The following is a 17,749-nucleotide window of genomic DNA, read 5'->3' as shown; positions in this document are numbered from 1 at the left end:
CTGGGCCCTCACCCACTGCTTTACTTACTTCTTTACGTTTCGTTTCTGGACATTCCGACTGCAGAGTGAGAGTTGCACCTTCGATATTTCTTGGCATGGGCGTGGAACCAGGGTTTATTGTTAAATGAATCTGATCTGGTGAGATAATGTGTTGCACATAACCCTGGGACATTGCTTCATGATCTATTAGGTGAAAGCCCTCTTCACCCCCTACTAGAAAAGGCAAGTGTTCTCCACACTGTCCATCATCATCTTCATCCTCCAAAGTGCCAGGGTCCTGCTCAATAAGAACAGTTGTCCTATCATAAACAGTTCCAGATGAGGAAGGCACCAGTCCGTTTTTATCCACAAACCTGAGCATCTTGTCATCGGGGGTCAGCTCATCTTCCTCTGCCTCAAAGTAGATGATGTTGTCGTCCGGACTGTGTTCCCCCATGGTTCAATCGTGCTCAGCCCAATTGTGAGAAATGGAAAGGTAATGACCTATCTGCAAGAGGACAAAGCCAGAGTTAGAGCCATACCCTGGGACCTCCTTGGCAACCACAGGGCACATTTTTCCTCTCACTTGAAGAAGAGGCCAAAGTAAATGAAAATCATCTTCCTTGGGAATCATATTTTTTAAAGTTTAACTTTGAAACCATCAAGTCATTTTAAAGGAAAAGCAATGCCTTACACACACACACACACACACACACCCAACTGAAGAAATAAGTAGTTCTTAAGACCTTCCATACATGCCTTACTGCCAAACTTAAAGGGGAGAAGAGGACAAACTGCTTCAAGGCTGAGTTATTACACATCCTAAAGTAAGAAAACCCCATTCAGATATGCCCCAGATTAGACCACGAGGCAGTGTAGTCCATTGTGGAAGTGGAACTTTGGAGGCAGGGTCACCTACCCACAAATTCCAGCTTTGCCACTTAGTACCTGGGTAACTTTTCTGTGCTCCATCTTTCTTATGGATAAGGTGGGACTGGTAATCCCCGTTCTCTCAGAGTTGTTACACAGAGTAAAAGAGATAATGTTCATTAAAGCACAATGTCTGGTAATAGTAGGGAAAGCAAGTGTGAATTCATTCCCTCCTTCCTAGAACAGATGTTTCAGCTTCTGGGTAGACGGTCTGATCCCTAGTCAGGCATATCCAAAGAAGACCATTATATCTATTTATCTCCTAAAACAATGTGGTGTCCTATGCAATGTACTAGACCTATGCTTGTATAGTGTGCTCTCTGCGGCGAGAGAGAATGGTGAGTCTTATTTTTGTTTCTACTCTCCCTAGCACAATACGATGACACTAGGAGTTCAGGAGATGTCAGTTAAATGAATGAAAGACCTGCAGATATACTCTCTTGGGAAGACATCCTCTCTTCGAAAGATATGTTCTCACAGGAAGGATACCAAATTTGAAATCTTTTCTGTTCTGGATTAGTTCTTCTTCCTTTAGCTGCAAACACACCGGTTCTACAAATCTGGGTTTGGCAGGCAGAACGAAATTTAAAAATAATCAGCACATCACTTTTCGTTTTCAGTCTGGCTTTACACTTTATCTCTCTCCTCTGTCCTGGGTTAGAAAGTGAACCTTTACGGAGTGGGGCGGCTAGACAGAGAGGTAGTTACCAGAGACAGGCCAAGGGATTGGATCCGGGAGGAACCGGCCCGACCCCTTGCTCTGGCTTACGCAACCCGGGTAGATGCACATTTCGCTGCATCGGAGGAGAGATAAGAGCACCGGCGGCCCCTCAGGGCTTCCCCGGCACCATCAGCAGCTAAGCGGAGACCCAACTGTCCGGAACAAACAAGACCAGGAGGCTTGAGGGTGGCACACGAGTAGTACAAACGGAGCACCCTTGAGAGAAGGCTGGGAAAAGGAACCTGACTGGGACAGCCCCCAGCCAGGGCTACACGGAAAAATCCGAAGACAGGCTGGGGGGCTCCAAGCCGGGCGAAGAGAGGCAGGGTCCGGGTCTCCATGGAAACAGGCAAGGGGGGCTGGATACCCATCCCCATGGAAACGGAGGAGGGGTGGGGTCCCTATGGTGACCAGAGTGGGGTCTCTACTGGGAAATGCTTCAGGAGGGAGCCTAAGTCCCGCGCCCCCCGGGAAGCCCCGAGCCCAGGCCGCGTCTAGTTTCGCCTTTTACCTCCGCGGCTCCCGGCAACGGCGGCAGCGGCAGCTTCTCCCCTCCCCAGCGGCACCATGATTGCCCCCACCTTCCCCAAACGTCACTTCCGCTTCCGCTTTCCGGAGGAAGGAGGAGATACCGGCCCCGCCTCTCTCTGGCGCTTCTGGTTGGCTTAGGCGGTGTGGGGGCTGAGCTCGGGCCTCCAATTGGCGAGCAGGAGGGGCGGGGCGGGGCGCGGTGGAGGCGCCGCGGGACAGTAAGTTTGCCCCGCGCTGAGAAGCGCCGGCCGTGCCCGCAGCCGGCCGGGAGTCGGGGCGTCTGTTCTGTGGCACCACACGCAAGGAAAACGGGTCGAACCCCTCAACCACTAGTCGAAAGCAGCCTCAGCCCGGCTTACGCTGACCGCCCTCACCCTCGCAGCCACAACTCCTACGGGAGGGACCACAGTCGGCCATCCGAGTTCTAGCTGGGACCCGCAAGGGGAGCCTGCAAGGCTGTGACATTCCCAGCTTACCCTCATCACCAAAGTTAGTATAGTAGCTGGGATCAGGAAAGGAAGATCGGATCCAAATGGCAGAACCAGGGAGTACTCCAAGCGCAGCCAAAGGACGGCGCCGCCTCTTCCCCTCGCGCGCGCACAAGACGCTCCACTCCCTTCCTCACGACAGCCCAGGCCGTCGGTCCCAACTTTTCGCCCTGCAGACTGCCGGCTTCTACTGGACTCCCGCCCGGGCCAGTCAGCGCCACCTACTGGCCATTCCCTCTCTTTGACCGTTCACAGTCATCCTGTTGGCCTGCGTCTTGGTCACATTTTACACAGCCAGGGAGTCTAGGCGTTCAAGTGCCCAAGAAGCGATTTTGCGTGTACCTTCGTTATTCTGTCTCTTCAAAATGCTTGTTAAATCTGTTAGAACCTCCCGGAAGTCACTGCCTGTTTTCCCCATAAGCTACTTCTCTAGGATATTCAGGGTGGGACAACTCCCGGAGACTACATCAGGGTCAAGGGGTTCTGGCCATGCCTGTACATCCGTTGCTTGAAAGCTATGAGTAGTGATCGTCACCCACCAGATTGGCCAGGGGCCAAAGAAATAGATGCCTGGCCCCTGACCAGCTGCCCAAATGCTTAAGCCACAAAAAAGTCCAACTGCCCTCTCTTAAGAGAGAAAAACATACAAACAACCACTGTTAAAAATACATTTATCATTAAAATATATTACACATATGAGAAAGGGGATGCATCATATACAGTTTAGAGGATTTGCTGACCCAGAAAATCCCATTTGTTTCACCACAACACCAATTTCTTCAGTATTTTCATTTTCAAGCCACTGTATTGCCCTCAGAGGCTGAGTGCCAGCCCCAGAGCTGTTGAGCCACATCTGAGTAGGAAGGGGGGTAGGCTTTGTACATACATATACACATGCGCTTAGAGAACTGGAAGCATCTGGGGTGGCTGTGACCTGTTTACCCAGCAGATCCCATTTGCATTCTTGCTGTCCAATTCATTCTCCCTTCAGGACCCCAAAGTTTGTTCAAATATCTGATCATGGGGAGCTCGGCCCAGGCTACAGGGAAGGCACTGACAATGCCCTGGAGGAAGGCTGGCTGAGTGAGCACAAGAAGTACAGTTATTTAAACATCTTTAAAATTTTTAAAAATAGATCTGTGTTAAATAACTAAAGCTGAACACTGACTGTCAGTTTTATTGTGGTGGATTCCCCCCAGGTCTTCACGACTCACAGTACCAATGAGTGTGACAGCAACGGGGGGTTGGGGGGGTCTGGGCTCAGGAAAACAGGCAGCTGCCGCTTTTGCTTCCAAGAACCCTCATATCTTCTTGATCTGAAACAGGTGGGGCTGGTAATCGGCTGCCTCAAATAAAATAGGAGAGGAGATAGGCTCAGGGTAAGTTGCAGAGGAACTGGTGAATAAATTCTTGAGCCTTCTTCTTCTCTGCCATGTCAAGCTTTTGGTGACCAGCTGGGTTTCGAAGCAGTAAGCTGCCAAATATGCTAGCTGCATGAAAAACACAGAAAACAAAACAATTCAGCAAAAGAAGCACTACTTCTTCTTGTGTTGTTGAGTTGGGAGGAGTGCCCCAAAGCGTTATTTTCTGCTTGAAAAACAAAAGCTGCATGAGGGTGAACTGTGCCCAGAGCTGGAGATTTTAGTTCCACGGCGGTGGTCTTGGGACCTCCCTCAAGGACATTTCTGCTAATGAGTCTCGGTTTGCAGAGATGCTTTCCACAGACACTTGGCTGCTTACCTAGAATATTCTCATCCAAATGATTTTTTGCTGATTTTTTCAGTAATTCTCGCAAAAACGCCATCAAGTAGTTGAAGACATTTTGGTGGAATGTGGGGAGGGTAGAAATGACCTGAAAGAGGGAGAATTGGGATTTGTCTTTTCAGTCAGTCAGTCATCTGTTAGGCATCTGCTATATTCCAGCAACTGAGTGCACGATCCCAGGACATTAGTAAGGCTATGCAAAGAAAGTCCTGATCACTTAGCACTCTGCACAAGAGTCAAAAGAGAAGGACAGATCAAGCACCGTGTGCATTTAGAGGTCAATATTCTAGGGGCGCCTGGGTGGCTCAGTCGGTTAAGCGTCCGACTTCGGCTAGGGTCATGATCTCGCAGTCTGTGAGTTTGAGCCCCACATCGGGCTCTGTGCTCTCAGCTCAGCGCCTGGAGCTTGCTTCAGATTCTGTGTCTCCATCTCTCTCTGCCCCTCCCCTGCTCGTGCTCTGTCTCTCTCTGTCTCAAAAATAAATAAAAACATTAAAAAAAATTTAGGGGTTGATATTCTAACTATGTGCTCTCAAAAGATGTAGGGGAATGGAAGACATTTTCAGCTGGGTCTTGAAGACGAGACTGGGCTTGCAGAGGTAAGGATTAGGGCAAAAGAAAGTGTAAAAAAGGCAAGAGAAGGAAAACAGTGAGATAAGGAGAGAGAACAAACCAAGAAGTCAATTTTAGCAGGAGCACCACTGTTTGAACAGGCGCTAAGCCGAGAACGGTCGATCAGGACAGAATTCAATGCGTACTCCAGCTATTGGCACATCATCGTTATCAGTCGGGAAGCTCGCACAAGAAATATTCCAAAAGAGATTCTGGTTCGGTGGATGTGGGGTGAGGCTCTGGAACCCATATTATTAGCAAGTTTTCTAGATTATTCTGCCATGGCATGTTACATGTGTGAACCACTAGGCCAGATCATGAAAAGTCTTGAGTATTTGTTTAAGAAAATCATTAACTGGCAATGGAGAGCCATGTGTGGTTTTTGACCAACAGTGGCATAACGAGAGCTTTAGAGCACATGGTCTGAGGGCCGTATACAAAACAAATCAGCAGAGGGACAGACTGAATCCAGGACTCAACCAAGGTGAGTGCGCGAGAACAGAAGACGACGGGTGACAGATCAAGGGAACTGGGCATGTGGGAGGTGAGCGGAGGACGACTCAGAAATGACTCAGGTTTCTGGGTTGAGTCACTGGAATTAAGGGTGAAGCCACTAAAAGAAAAGCGGACATGAAAGGAAGAACAGGTTTGGGAAGGAAAGCTCTGGAGCTGAGTTACTAGGACACTGTGTCTGAGGGACTTCGCCCACTTTGTTCCCTCAGGCCCCATGAGGCCCGGGGCTGCAACACGTGTGTGCTGATGCTTAACGCTTCCCCTCACCTGTTTACTTGCTGTGTAGCTGCCAGAACACTCCAAGCAGTTATGGTAGGCGCTGTAGCAGATGACAGGCTCTGGCAGGCTCTCCAGGAAAAGCAGCAGGGCTTCAGCCACAGAATGATTGTTGGCGGCTTTTGGCCCATCGTTAAGGAAAAGGCGATGCTGTGCCATGGTTAGGAAAAGGCCCAGGAAGGAGCACAGGCCAGAAGTGCAGCCTGCCCAGTCAGGCTCTCCACTCAGAGCTAGGATGCCAGCCTGACACAGTGAAGGGGGCCAAGCTCTTTGTCAGCTTAGCTGGGCCTTCATGAGTTCCTGCTATATCAGTTGCTTAAAGTTGTAAAGTCTTCTCTATGCAAACTTTAAGAAAAATATGATAGCTGAGGACACAAGATCAGATTTTGAGCCTTAAGATACTGTTCTTTCTTTTCTCTCACCTCTTAATCGTAGTCATACAAACACACACACACACACACACACACACACACACACACACACAGGCATGCACGCACACATGAGTGCCTGAAGGATACAGAGGGCATCAATCATTCCAGTATCCAAACAGTCCCTGATATGCTCAAATTCTGACCTCAGGCCTGGCTGCTGAAACAGATCTTCCTGCAAAAGGAAAGAAAGTCACAGGATCATTATATTCTCAGAAAATCGGCCATGATTTCCGGACCTAGAAATATGATCACCAGCAAGGTGTAAAAAGGGAGTGAGCGGTGTAGCGAGGCCTTTGAATCACACTGGTAAACACCCTGATAAATTTAGGGCTGATGTGGTTAATTCATCTTTCAGGCCTTCCCAAGCATGCTCCCACGACAGGTCTTTAAAGTGATAAAACATCTATTATAAAACTATAGGGCGCACGTGGGTGGTTCAGGTGGTTAAGTGTCCGGCTCTTGATTTCGGCTCAGGTCACGATCTCATGATTCGTGAGATCGAGCCTCACGTTGGGCTCTGCGCTGACAGCATGGAGCCTGCTTGAGATTTTCTCTCTCCCCCTCTCTCTGCTCCTCTCCTGCTCATGCTCTTTCTCTCTCAAAATAAACAAACATTAAAAGAAAAGAACACAACACTATAGGTATGGCATACTATACACAATGATAAGGGAAAACTTAAAAGTAGCTATGTTTCCTGCAGTGTTACAGAGGGATTAACCAGAAAAAGAAAAACGTGCAGAAAATATATCATTTATAAGATGGAGAAAGTTAAAAAGGCACCCCCCTTGGGAATGCAGGCTGGTGCAGCCACTCTGGAAAACAGGATGGAGGTCCCCCCAAAAAATTAAAAATAGAATTACCCTACAACCCAGCAATTGCACTACTAGGTATTTATTGAAGGGATACAGGTGTGCTGTTTCAAAGGGACACATGCACCCCCATGATTATAGCAGCACTATCAACAATAGCCAAAGTATGGAAAGAGCCCAAATGTCCATCGATGGATGAGTGGATAAAGAAGGTGTGGTGTATATATATACAATGGAGTATTACTCAGCAATCAAAAAGAATGAAATCTTGCCATTTGCAACTACGTGGATGGAACTGGAGGGTATTATGCTAAGTGAAATTAGTCAGAGAAAGACAAATATCATATGACTTCACTCATATGAGGACTTTAAGACACAGAACAGATGAACATAAGGGAAGGGAAACAAAAATAATACAAAAACAGGGAGGGGGACAAAGCATAAGAGACTCATAAATATGGAGAACAAACAGAGGGTTACTGGAGGGGGTGTGGGAAGGGGGATGGGCTAAATGGGTAAGGGGCATTAAGGAATCTACTCCTGAAATCATTATTGCACTATATGTTAACTAATTCAGATGTAAATTAAAAAAAATGAAATTAAAAAAAGAAAAAGGCACCTCCCTGCCTTGTGAAAACAAGATTATGGCAATAAAGGTATTTCCATGAGTCCTAGCATGCTTTATAATCATTTTACTAAATGACTTAATGCCATATAACTGAATAATAATATTCTATGTATTGCTCAAAAGTTACACTTGAACGGAGCTCTACAGAGAAGGTAGATTAGCACAATACTTAAGAATGTGATTTCTGGGGGCTCCTGGGTGGCTCAGTTGGTTAAGCGTCCAACTTGGGTTCAGGTCATGATCTCACAGTTCGTGGTTTAAGCCCTACATCGGGCTCTATACTGTCAGTGCAAAGTTGGCTTTGGATCCTCTGTCCCCCTCTTTCTTGCCCCTCTCCCTCTGCCATGTTCATGGTCGGTCTCTCTCTCTCTCTCTCTCTCTCTCTCAAAAATAAATAAAAATAGGGGCGCCCGGGTGGCTCAGTTGGTTAAGCGGCCGACTTCAGCTCAAGTCATGATCTCGCAGTCTGTGGGTTTGAGCCCTGCGTCAAGCTCTGTGTTGACAGATCAGAGCCTGGAGCCTGCTTCCAATTCTGTCTCCCTTTCTCTCTGCCCCTCCTTGTTCTCTGTCTCTGTCTCTCTCTCTCAAAAATAATAAACATTAAAAAATTTTTTTAATTAAAATAACTAAATAAATGTTAAAAAAAAAAAAAGTAACTTCTCTGCTCACTTCAGCAGCATGTGTACCAAAACTGAAATGATACACATAAGATTAGCATGGCCCCTGCTCAAGGAGGTGACTTCTACAGACAAATTCCCTGAGTTCAAATTCCAATCCTACTCATTTATCAGCGTTGGGGTTTTGACCAAGTTACCTAGCCTCCTGGACCTCTGGTTCTTCATCTGAGAGCCATAGTAAGAACTAATTGAGGCAATGCTGTGAAACACTTAGAACAGTGTTTGGTACACTGTAATGATAAATGTGAGGAGTGGGGAGAAATGAAAAGAGAATGTCATAAAACCGTATGCTGCTCCCAGGTGGTAGAGCTGTGATAGACTCTAGTTTGTATTAGTCTTCTCCCTGTATGAATGACTCAGTGAAACTGACCAATCTGATTTCATGAAGCTTGCCCAAATCACTCTTGAAGTCAGGCTTCCTGACTCAAGGCCTGGGGTCTCCATCTGGTCTCCTACATTGGTCTGGCTCATCGACAAGTTAGCCCCTCCCCTTCCCAGAAACTGGCAAGAGTTCCTCATAAGGATAGCAGGCTGACATCCTGAGAAGAATCCAGATGTCTTTCTACTTGGAGGACCCCAGAGACCAGGTCGGGGAAACATGCTGTGCCTCGAAGGCCATCCTATGCAAGGCTGCTTCCCTTGGGGTAATCAAGTGCTGTATGTAATAGCAAGGTCTCACGGGAGTGTGAAACATGAATCTATCCCCCGTTCACTCCCTAGGGGAGGAAAAGCTTTTCACAGGTTCCTTGGGGTAAAAGCTTCTTATACCAAAAGTTCTTCGAGCTGATGTTCTTTCCCAAGGCAGCCTGGCCTCAATCAGGTCTGACTGCTTAACCACCACCTACCTGCTGGATAGCATTTTGGTACAGGTAATCAACCATCATCCAGAGCTCTTTGGGGATCCCCATGGGGTTCTCCAACTGGATCCCATCATCTTCAGTCTGTAGTGGCATCAGAGTCTGAAAAGAAATAAAAAACATAGTCTGAAGGCCCACCAATGGAACTTCTGACAGGCTAGCTCCAAAATACTGACCATGGGGGCAGCGAACCCATGGAAGAAGGAAAGCATTGCAATCCCCTAAGCAAACATTCCACGGGCAAATGAAATCAAGTGGGAGAATCAAGGTACAAAAGGTGATTTTTGAGAATTAGGAGTGGGTTACAGCAAGCAGTTTCAATGGGTCAGGTGAAATACACATTGTCTTCTGGAAAACACATCCTGTCAACAGCATTTCACTGTCAGAACCAGGGTGAGAATGTGGTCTGTGAGGTAAGGACACAGACTTGGGAGTCCAAAAACCTAAATGCAGGGGTCAGGTCCACTGTTAACTCACCATGTGACCTGTGACCAATTACTCTCCTTACTGGGCCTCTGTTTTCACCTTATAGAATGAAGAGGATAGAAATCAAGAGTCCCTAAATCAAAAAAGTGCATTCGAAGGGGGAAAAATGCATATCACTATAAATCTGCTCTAAATTAGTCCCCTTGTACTCGAATTCTCCCCATAGGAGCCTTCGATGTCTCAGAAAATTTAGTTCGGGCTGAAGAATGACCAAGTGATGATTGAAACAAAAAAAAAGGAATAAAATTAGGAGCCAGGGAAGCTTCATATCTTAGTATCCATGGCTGAGTTTCTCTAATGAATTATGTACGAAAGACAGAGACTATCTTGTTTGACTGGCTCGGCTGCTACAGTTCTAGATGGTTCCCTGTGGCATATAACTCACCAGCTCTCTAATAGTTTCAAGCGGCAGGTCCAAGATTGGCTCCCTCATGTAGCACAGTGTATGGATGGGAGATCCAAAACAGCTGGGCAGGTAGTTCCCTGTCACGGACAAAAAGTAATCCTTTCCCCTGTCCAAGTGCAAAACCAGAATGTCTTCAATTTTGTCTTCACCTGAGTTGAGCTTTGTAGCCGTGGTCTTATTTACAAATAGCTCCAGTTCGATCTCAATGGCAGAATCTGAGGAATAACATTAAAAGTAATGTTGGCTGGTGAGAGGCCAAGAGGAAAGGGGACAGAGGGGGCAAGGATCAGGCACAAAGGGCTGGGAAAGGAAATAAGACGAATCAGCCAACCAACAAGTATGTATGTGCTCAGCACTCAGAGGACACATGAACAAGGAGTTTATAGTCCAAGTGGGAATATGAAAACAACAAACAAAAACATGTGAAATAGGCCATTGCTATGAAATCCAAGTACAAAGGAGCACAGCTCAAGTTAGAATTATTAATAGAATTGAAGGCATGGATCAAGGCGCTTGCCCTGGGCCAGGTCAGATGAAGACACCTGATCCAGCAGAAAATATAATGCAAATATCAGCCTGCGAACTGTCCACAAAACAGGCTTAATCCCTCTGCCACACAGCACGATGCAGAGTGCAAAGGAGCAGTCAGGGGAAAGACATGAATGGTACATTCCAGGGCCAGATATAATTTCTGGATTACCACCCCGTTATCTTTCCCTACAAGAGCAGACGCTGGGAGCTGATTATAGTGAGGCAGACAGTGAAAATGGGTCCTTCGACAGCAGCACCTGCTTCCCAGAGGTCTTCTGTCTTCTCTTTCTGTGAAATTATGGAACACATAGATGGCTGAGAAAGCTTTTCAAGCTGAACTCCTGCCCTTTACTGTTTTTATATTTTATTCATGGATGGTTCACATCCACAGGGCTTTTAGAAGTTTCAATCAGACAACAAAACACTCAGGAACAAAAAAGCTTATTTTAGGAAAATAGGCAGGGTAGAGTGTTCCCCAAACCAGCAACCGGGAAATTAGGAAGAGAGGCCTTACCTGGCAGGAGGAAGCCTCTGCTGGGGTTGGCATTCAGCCACTGCTTACAGTAGGACTCTTCGTCAGGCTTGTTGATGAACTCAAACTGACATGGCACTTGTCCATTATGGATTATAAAGGACTGTACTTGTAACTGCATGTACTTCACATTCTGAAAACAGAACTGGGGACAAGACCGGGACCAGTCAGACCGGTGCTCTCTTCTCGGCAACCTGCCCAGCCACCCCAACTGAGCAATCTTTGCCCTTTCTGTAAAGAAAATGAAGGACTACCTCTTTTGAATCACGTTTCTGATTTAGGCATTTACCAGGGAGGCCACAGCTCCACTAAGACCAGCTGTCTATGTTCAACCCAGGAATCCAAAAACTTCATGTTTTATAAATAAATTTCCTGAAGGAATCAAAGTTCAAATCTTCTATCTTTTATATCCAAAGACCATTTCCAAGATACCCTTTACAAAGTGCACCCCCAAACATGAAGACCAAGCACAACTTTCCAAGTAGCTGGACCTCTAGGGCATTAACAATACCCTCGCCATAAATCTCCTTTTGATTGGCTTCTTGGTATTGTCTATTCTCAACAATCTAGGCTGTAGCTCTTCCATGAAAAATCTTCAGCCCTAACTTGACTTCCTCCACTACCCATCCCTTTTCTACACTGCCTCGCTTCCCACCAACACATGTCTACCCAAGAAATTGATTCAATTTAATCTCAGTCAGAGCAAAACATTGGGAGGAAGAACCGCCCCCCCCCCCCGCCCCCCGCCAGAATACCTACCCAGTTACACTAAAATCAAACACAACACCTTTTGGCTCATCTATGCCATCATTTAATACATGAATGGCCCATGTGTGGGTGAAACATAGGAGCCAAAGGTGAAAGGCTTCTGATATAGACGATCAGGAGATGAACATCATCTAAATCAACAACCCCCTCCTCTCAGCCAACATCAGCAGCCTCGCTTTAACTAGTGGCAGCCTATCAGTCAAGAAGACTAGAGCCCAGTGGTCGGACTGGTGCCTCCTGGAATTCCGAGACCTTGAAGATGAGACTTAAGTTCTATGAATAGAAGAGCCTCGTGCCAATGCTCTTAACATGTCCTTCCTACCTCTCGCTTAGAAAGGAACACAGAAGGAATGTTGGCATTTTCCATCTTATCCAGGGAGCGAACAATCTCCTCCAGAGTCTTCCGGTAACGTTCTTCATTGACCACCTTCACCTGGGAGGGAGACATCAGAGCCTGAGTTGCCTTCTGCCCATTTCCTCCTTTTCAGTAAAGAAGACATGCACAGTATTGGGAAAGAGCAGTTGACAGCCACACAGAAAGTGAAGACTAAATAGATTTAATTAATTAACAAAGAACCCAATTAACAATAGTCTCCGGAGGGTCCTCCAGAGGCTGAACTTGTGGTAAAGCCAACCGCTTCCTGATTAGCTGAGAAGACACTGGAGTGAAAGCTTGGTTGGGAGCTCTGCCAGGTCGCAGAGCTGGGGCAGAAAGATGTCCAGTGACTCTGCTGCCTGTCAACAGGCCTGCGGCGAGAAACTTCTCTAGGGTTTGATTTAAAGTGGCATTTCTCAAGCTTTTGTAACCTGTGCTCCATCAGCTAAGATTCTATCAGGCCTTCCCTTCGGTATTGTGAATTATAAACACAATTTTTGTCACTTTCCAATAATAAAACTTTGTAACATCCATTAGGCTTTTTTCAAGCCACCACATCCTCACAGATTCTGATATGCCTCTACCTGAACCCTCGAAAATTGGTAAAATAAAGAAACAGAAGTCACAGGAGAAGAGATAATAAATAAAGAGATGTTCAACCTGGCAATCAAAGAAATGTAATCTATAATAATGACATATCTTTTCCTTTTGGCTCATTGGGTTGGCAGAAATTTCAGAGTGATAAAATTCAGTATTAGCCAGGATGTGGGAAATAAGCTCATACAGAGTCAGCAGAAGTGGGAGGAGGAGGGAGCTCTACCTTTACTGACATAGAAAGATCTCCTAAGACATAGTCAGTAGGGAAAAAAAAGATATTCTCTCAGAACAATCTGCATAAGATGATCTCTTTTACAAAAAGAAAAAACATCCTCTGTGTTGTATATAGGACACTGACATATTTCTACATGCATAGAAAAAGGCCTAGAAAGACATAGTCCAAAAAAAAAAAAAAAAAAAAAAGGAAAACTTCCATGTATGTAGAAATACATAGGAGAAATATACGAAAATAATTATGAATTGGATTTAAATTAAAACACTGTTATTTAAATTTTTTTTTAATTTTTAAGTATTCTCTACACCCAACATGGGATTCAAACTCACAACCCCAAGATCGAGAGTCACATGCTCTACAGACTGAGCCAGCCAGGCACCCTTAAAAACATTTAAAAGCTTTCTCACACTCAGGTGGGGAGGAGGAGACCAAAACGACAAAGGTGGTTATGAGAACCAGTTCCCTACAGAGTGATCGCAAGGGGTATCAGCTCCCCACCTACCCCAATGTCAAACACTGAGCTGACAGGCTTGTGGTCACTGGTCTTCAGGGCCATGTGGCTCTGGTAACTCAGCTGAGTGATGTTCTTCCCTTTCCAGAGGACCCGGTCACACCAGGCAGGAGCACGACACTTCTCACTGAAATGCAAAGTCTGCGCTGGGGGCCCACACAGGCACACCAGTGCCCAGTGCCTGGATGGCACCCTGGCTCAGCTGGGGAGACAGGCCAGGGCCTCCAAATGCATGTGCATGCAGGCCCAGGGACCCAAGAAGGCACAGTGCTTCGGGCCCACCAGGGGACAGCATGTACCCTGTGGGTATCACCCAAAACAGCTGCTAGGTCTCTAAGCCAAACACGGTTCAGAATGATTCCCTGCTCTTTACCCTCCTATGGGGATGAGATGAAAAAGGCAACCTGCAAGTAAGCACTCTGTGGCCCTTAAAAGATGGTGGTGTAAACAGGCTCTGAATTCCTACTGCCTAGGTTAGAATCCTGGCTCTACACTTCCCTGTTTGGGAGGCTCTTTATTTCTTATCTCTTTTTTTTTTTTTTTAAGATTTTTATTTTTAAGTAATCTCTATGCCCACCATGGGGCTCTCGAACTCACAACCTCAAGATCAAGAGTCGCACGCTCCAGGTGCCCCTTGAGAGGCTCTTGAATTTGTGCATGCCTCCGTTCTCCGATCTAAGAATTGAGGATAATAAATCACACCTACTTCCGGTGGCTGTAGGGATGATTAGATGAGGTCATAGAAGTGTGTGACATAATGTGAGGCATGCCATAAGCACTAAGAAAAACGATAAACTCCTATGTAGTGACCAAGTACAAGCTAAGCTGCTTAGAATCATCCTATCACCCTAAGCATAACTGAAAAGTAAATTATTGTGGAACAAAGCCTAAGGCAGTCGAAAAGAAAACATGTGGGAAGGTAGGGCTGCTGAATGAGCAGATACTGAGGGAAAACGTTTGACCAGAGTGCAAAACACGGGGAAGTCAAAGGATTCCTATCTCCTTCTTTAGGTCCATGGGGGCAAGTGCTTCCCGAAATTTCTGGGTTTCCATTTGCACAACTCCCTACCTACCTGGTGTCCCAGTCGTCGGAGCCAGTATCATACTTATACGTGGGCTGGAACGTGAGCTCGCCTTCAGTGAAGCCTTCGAAGACAGTCTTGGCCGTGACCTGAGTTTTCAGCTGTGTAAAAGGATGGAAGGGGGGGAAAAAAACAACAACAAAAAAAACAAAAAACCTCAAGATAAAAAAACTGAAACCTTGAATTAGCAGAGGAAAGGGCTTTAATCTGGAAGTTGAACCCTAACCTAAAGGGAAAGGCCCAGGAGAAAGTTATTCTGTAAGATTCTGAGAACGAAATCCTAGGAAGGGGAGTAAGCTGACCACTCCTTTGCCTGCTGTACAGTTTTTAAGGCTCTTTTCTAAGAGTGTACCTGCATCCAAGGGACCTGAGTACCGTCTTACTGAGACGTCCCTAAGAGGATCAGGTACCAACAGACACGGAGCTTCTCCTTCCAAGTATCAGACGTTTCATGTGCGTAACACAGTTGTTCCCACTGTACATGGAGAGAGGACTACATGGAAAAGGGTCTGGAAAGATACAGTGCAAAAAGCAAAGGGGACTTTCATGTACGTAGAAATAGAAGTATACCAAAACAAGTATGAATTAAATGTAAATTTAAACAGTTTTCTAAAGGAGTTTATCAAATGAGTTATTTGAACCAGGGGAAGCTCTGTGCCTTGATGTCCCCCCTCTGCAAATTCTGGATTGGCAAGAGAGTCTGCCCCCTGGGGCTGTTGGAAAGAACTGTCAGCTTAGAATAGTGCCTAGTGCATCCTGAGAATAGCCAGCATTCCTCCTGCTGCACTCATTTGAGGAGCTCCTTCCAGATCACACTCTCAGGGAGATGAACAACCACAGGTGCTCCTGTCTCCTCCCGGGGGGACCAAGCTTGGCCCGCCATGGACTGATGAAGAACTGCCAGCTAGCACTGGACACAGGGTGGCAGCTATTCAGGGGACAACAGTTGCCAAATTCCCCAAAATAGGAATGCCTAAAAAAAAAAAACTACTAAGGAAAAGGCCGCAGAAACAATAAAAATGTAGATATTAACGTTAAGAGGAGTCTTAAATCAGTATGTAAAGACCTTAAAACCATCTGGAAAGCAAAGAATACACAAAACAGGTACTGTTACTTGAAGAAAGACCAGAAAAGAAGGCAAGAGGAGGTCAGCAGGAAACCACCAGGGAAGCTAGAATGCCTCACTCAAGAATATAGATGCAGTAAACAGTTTTGAGCAGATTGGCTTAATGCGGAAACAGGAATAAAAGAGAAAAAACACGTAAGGAAAGGAAAGGAACTGGAGAGAAAAATGGTCAAAAAGGAGATGATTCCATAAAAGAAAGACACAACAAAGTTGAGATGTTTCCCCCTCTGACTGATGTGCATCAGGGGACAAAAAGGTTAACAGAAAGACTGAGACTGGTGACAATAAGAAGGCGGCTACAGACTAAAAAGAAAAGGGACTTGAACCTTCTGAACAACCCTGACCACTTGAATGGTTTTGAAACCTACAGGGACGAGTAGCCTCAAGGAAGCCAGCGAGACACACATCTCTTGTCCTGTGAAATGGCTCATGCTCTGAGCAAGAAACGCTGACCCAGACCACGGTGGAGAACAGCAGGTTCCAGAACTGGTTCCTGGCAGGAGTGAAGAAAGCCGCTCAGGAGAAACGGCTGTCATTTACACTGGACAAGTCTGGTTGAAGAGCAGGAGGGGGCAGAGGAGGCTCACTCAGAAAACAATTTAACAAATCATCTTAAACACACTAAGGATCTCTATGAGAAACTTGGCAACCTTTTAGCCCCTTCTTGAATAAATGAATGAACACGCAAGCACCAGGGGAAAGGGGAGGGGGAGAGAGAGACTGAGAGAGAGAACACACGTTCCTGCCCCCAAGGGGGATGAGGCGCCTCGAGGGAAGAGCCGATGGGGAGGCAGCCATGGATGAGGGAAGGCAGAAAAAAGAGAAATGACAGGCCATCAGCTTCTCAGGGAAGCCTGCCCAGCGGAGGAAGAAGAGGCCGAGGGTTGGGAAGCCAGGCCTTCCTGTGTCCTCACAGTGGCGGGACAGCTGCCTAAGAGGGCACAGGTGGCTGTGTGTACCTGATCATATGCATACAGCGTCTGGAAGGCTTTCTCCTCGATGAGCTTTTTCACCGTTTCCACATCCAGCTCTTCTATCCTGTAGTTGAGGTCCCCCAGCCACAAGATCACACTGTGAGGACAGAGCACAAAGTTCACAGTTTAGGCGGGACTTCCCCCATCCTCGCCAGGGTGCTTCTGACGGGAGCGCCCTGAGACTCGGCTTCTTGGGGGCTGGGAGGGAAGGGACCCAGCTGTTCAGGAAATCTTGTCTCTTGCCATCCCATTTCACGCCACTGCTAACATGCTGCTGACTCCGGGACCTTGCTCCAGTTTCATGAGAAACAGCCTGGAGTCATCCTGGACTACTTTATTCTTGTGTGGTTGGAAAGACAGCCTAATCAGGTCTAAAAGCAAGACCACCATTCACCTCACTTCTAGGACGAGGCACCAGAGATCAAATATTGGGTGTCATGTCGATTGCTCAGGGACCCCGCACCAGATGATGCCATCATGTCGCCTCCGTGCACATCGCAGTCCACAAAACACACTCTCCGCCTTTGTTTCTAGAGCTGAGTTCCTCTGAAACAAAGCTCAACCTTCACAGGGGAGTCTGAGTTAAACCCCCACTGTATCCTTGGTTGGCTCTTTGTGCGAAGTGTGGCAGGTGTTTTATTACACCTGCTGCTTTGGGAGAAGGATAACCAAGCATTCCCAGATGACCGTGCACATCCCATAAGGTCCGCTACTGCTCTATCTGAAGCCAGCAGCCAGGCACTGGAGAATGCATAGCAGGAGACACGCACGATAAATGCACCCACGAGCTCACAGCAGACAGACTGACATGCAAGCTGCCACCTCCCAAACTAGGGTGCCGGAGGTTCAGCAGAATGGAAGACACACTCCCTGCTGGGTTCCCGGAGAAGGAAAGCCATCCCGTCAGCT

At 46.7% G+C, this 17,749-nt stretch overlaps 2 protein-coding genes and 1 non-coding gene across 6 annotated transcripts in view; 1 reads left to right on the top strand and 2 right to left on the bottom strand.

Moving 5' to 3' along the window:
* The window catches only part of MTF1 (metal regulatory transcription factor 1), a 41,881-nt gene extending 39,661 nt beyond the window's left edge, over positions 1-2,220 (bottom strand). For 2 of the 4 annotated variants that reach the window (XM_049617451.1, XM_049617454.1), the window contains exon 1: positions 29-2,134. In XM_049617451.1, the coding sequence (XP_049473408.1) occupies positions 29-436 (408 nt within the window). In that variant the 5' untranslated portion in view covers positions 437-2,134. The other 2 variants (XM_049617452.1, XM_049617453.1) reach the window with 2 other exon arrangements.
* A 1,083-nt stretch (positions 2,221-3,303) lies between these two features.
* The window catches only part of INPP5B (inositol polyphosphate-5-phosphatase B), a 46,993-nt gene continuing 32,547 nt past the window's right edge, over positions 3,304-17,749 (bottom strand). Inside the window, 11 exon segments of the mRNA XM_049617450.1 lie at positions 3,304-4,139; positions 4,390-4,501; positions 5,806-5,933; positions 6,333-6,417; positions 9,205-9,318; positions 10,088-10,323; positions 11,154-11,316; positions 12,262-12,372; positions 13,650-13,785; positions 14,732-14,841; positions 16,826-16,937. Of these exon segments, the coding sequence (XP_049473407.1) occupies positions 4,024-4,139; positions 4,390-4,501; positions 5,806-5,933; positions 6,333-6,417; positions 9,205-9,318; positions 10,088-10,323; positions 11,154-11,316; positions 12,262-12,372; positions 13,650-13,785; positions 14,732-14,841; positions 16,826-16,937 (1,423 nt within the window). The 3' untranslated portion in view covers positions 3,304-4,023.
* Positions 8,344-8,447, top strand: LOC125913805 (U6 spliceosomal RNA). Its single transcript, XR_007455101.1, has one exon. It is a non-coding gene; the product is annotated as a U6 spliceosomal RNA (small nuclear RNA).

This window comes from Panthera uncia (assembly GCF_023721935.1).
Source record: "Panthera uncia isolate 11264 chromosome C1 unlocalized genomic scaffold, Puncia_PCG_1.0 HiC_scaffold_4, whole genome shotgun sequence".
Classification (NCBI taxonomy): Eukaryota; Metazoa; Chordata; class Mammalia; order Carnivora; family Felidae; genus Panthera; species Panthera uncia.
This window is presented reverse-complemented; position numbering and strand designations above follow the sequence as displayed.